Source organism: Octopus bimaculoides, chromosome 2 (assembly GCF_001194135.2).
Source record: "Octopus bimaculoides isolate UCB-OBI-ISO-001 chromosome 2, ASM119413v2, whole genome shotgun sequence".
Taxonomy (NCBI): Eukaryota; Metazoa; Mollusca; class Cephalopoda; order Octopoda; family Octopodidae; genus Octopus; species Octopus bimaculoides.
In genome coordinates this window covers 187,864,524-187,866,941 of record NC_068982.1, presented here as the reverse complement: position 1 = coordinate 187,866,941, position 2,418 = coordinate 187,864,524, and the positions used below count along the sequence as shown (strand labels likewise).

The 2,418-nt window shown below is 43.9% G+C and overlaps 1 protein-coding gene across 1 annotated transcript in view; it reads right to left on the bottom strand.

The window, feature by feature from the left end:
- Window positions 1-2,418, bottom strand: part of LOC106872927 (von Willebrand factor A domain-containing protein 3A) — a 62,154-nt gene that overhangs the window by 9,502 nt on the left and 50,234 nt on the right. The window contains 2 exon segments of the mRNA XM_052965914.1: window positions 349-500; window positions 2,382-2,416. Coding sequence (XP_052821874.1) covers window positions 349-500; window positions 2,382-2,416 — 187 coding nt within the window.

Sequence of the window (2,418 nt, the reverse complement as noted above, 5' to 3'; positions counted from 1 at the left end):
GAGGAGAGTGGTCAGTGGAGAGGAGAGTGGTCAGTGGAGTGGAGAGTGGTCAGTGGAGAGGAGAGTGGTCAGTGGAGAGGAGAGTGGTCAGTGGAGTGGAGAGTGGTCAGTGGAGAGGAGCATGGTCAGTGGAGTGGAGAGTGGTCAGTGGAGAGGAGAGTGGTCAGTGGAGTGGAGAGTGGTCAGTGGAGAGTGGACACTGAAAGAGAGAGTAGAAATTGGTCAGTAAGTGTGAAAGCAGATAGTAGATAGAATGGAAAAAGGGACATTAAATGATGATGATGATTAATGTTTGATAAATTAATTAAGCAATTAATAAGAAGGGAAGACAGAAAGCATTGGTTTTACCTGTCAGAACAATTAAAAGAAATTGTGTTCACCGGGATTTTCCGTTCTTCATTCATGGATTTCACTTGTTGCAGAACCAAAGACCTGCTTGAGTCTGGCTTACCATCTGTGAGTAAATATATGGCTTTGGTCTTGTCATCAGAGAAGGCCATCTGGAATGAAAGAAATAAAAACGAGAGGAAGTTTCTTTGTTTTTACTGTCTTTTCACCATTTTATTGGAACTTACTGGAACTTGTTTTAAGTTTGTGCAGAGTCTGTAACCAGTTATATTTTTTCCAAGAGAACAATTTCTACCAAAACAACCTCCTTAGAACTGGTCTCATGATAAAACAACTCAATCCTACATGTGTCTACCAAATTTTTTTCTTTAGGGGTTGGTGAGCTGAGATCCCCCTTCGGTCACGAATGACCATGGGATTGCACCTAGAGAGCTACCCTCCCAGGTACAAGTACAAGCAAAGTTGTTTAATGAAGGCCAACAGTCGCCCATGCATACCAGCCTCCCCTCTCCACGCCACCAGTGTTATCCAAGAGAAAGGCAAAGGGGCCGATACAGCTTGGCACCTGTGATGTCGAAACTCATTCCTACAGCTGAGTGAACTGGAGCAACGTGAAATAAAGTGTCTTGCTCAAGAACACAACACGCAGCCCGGTCCGGGATTCGAGCTCACAACCTCACAATCGTAAGCTCGACGCTCTAACCACTAAGCCATGTGCCTTCTTTAGGGGTAGACCCATGATATTCCTCCTGTTTAACACTGCTTTTAGAGGTCTTAAGTCAGTGGTTATCAGCTCGGCTCCATATGACCCCTGGGGGGTTCATATAAAATTTTGGGAGTCCACACAAGCAAAACAGTATATTGGGTCTACTTAAGGGTCCATGAAAAATTTTGCATTAGATGTATTAATTGCAAAAAACAGCTGTTTCTTTCTCAAACATTTTACATAATTCGACCTACACAAGTTAATGTAGGAAAAGCAAACTAGAAATTTTGAAAATTTCTATAAAACTAGTTTTTAAACAACGAATGGAGTTAAGACCCAGCAAGCCAAGTGAGATTGTAATCATGGCCGATGCCAGTGTCACGTAAATGGCCCTTTTAAAAGTAAACAACGAATGGAAGACAGCAAATTCCACTCCATGCACCAAAGACCAGTTGTTGCTGTTGTTGTTGTTGTTATCATTGGTGATGGTGTTGTCAAAATTACCATCATCATCATCATCATTTAATGTCCATTGTCCTTGCTGGTATGGGTTGGACAGTTTGACTGGGCTAGCATGCTGGAAGGCTGCACCAGACACCAGTCTGATTTGGCATGGTTTCCACGGTTGGATGTCCTTCCTAACGCCAACCACTCCGAGAGTGTAATGGGTGCTCTTATGTGTCACCAGCACGGGTGCCATTTGTGTGACACTGAGATGCTTTTATGTGCCACTGGTATGGGTGCCATTTACATGACACTAGTATCTGCCATGACTGTGGTTTTACTTGGCTTGGTGGGTCTTCTCAAGCATGACACAATGCCAAAGGTCTCAGTCATTGCCTCCATGAGTCCCAGCACTTGAAAAGAACTCAGCCACTTTGCCTCCATGAGGCCCAACACTTGAAATGAACTCACTGAACCACTTTGCCTCCACGAGGCCCAACACTAGAAAGGAACTCAGCCACTTTGCCTCCATGAGGCCCAACACTTGAAATGAACTCACTGAACCACTTTGCCTCCAAGAGGCCCAACACTTGAAATGAACTCACTGAACCACTTTGCCTCCACGAGGCCCAACACTAGGAAGGAACTCAGCCACTTTGCCTCTGTGGGGCCCAACACTTGGAAAGAACTCAGCCACTTTGCATCCATCAGGCCCAACACTCGAAAAGAAATGGTTACCATATTATGACTGAGATCCCCACCCCTGCCTCTTCCAAAAAGTTTTACAGAATTATTTACATATTTTGAGGAAACACTAATATCTTTCAAGTATTCTTCTATTTAGATGTGTGCAGGTATGTGAAATATTTCAAGTTTGTCTAACCTGCAATGCCTCTAATGTACAAGTACTTCCAGCTGCT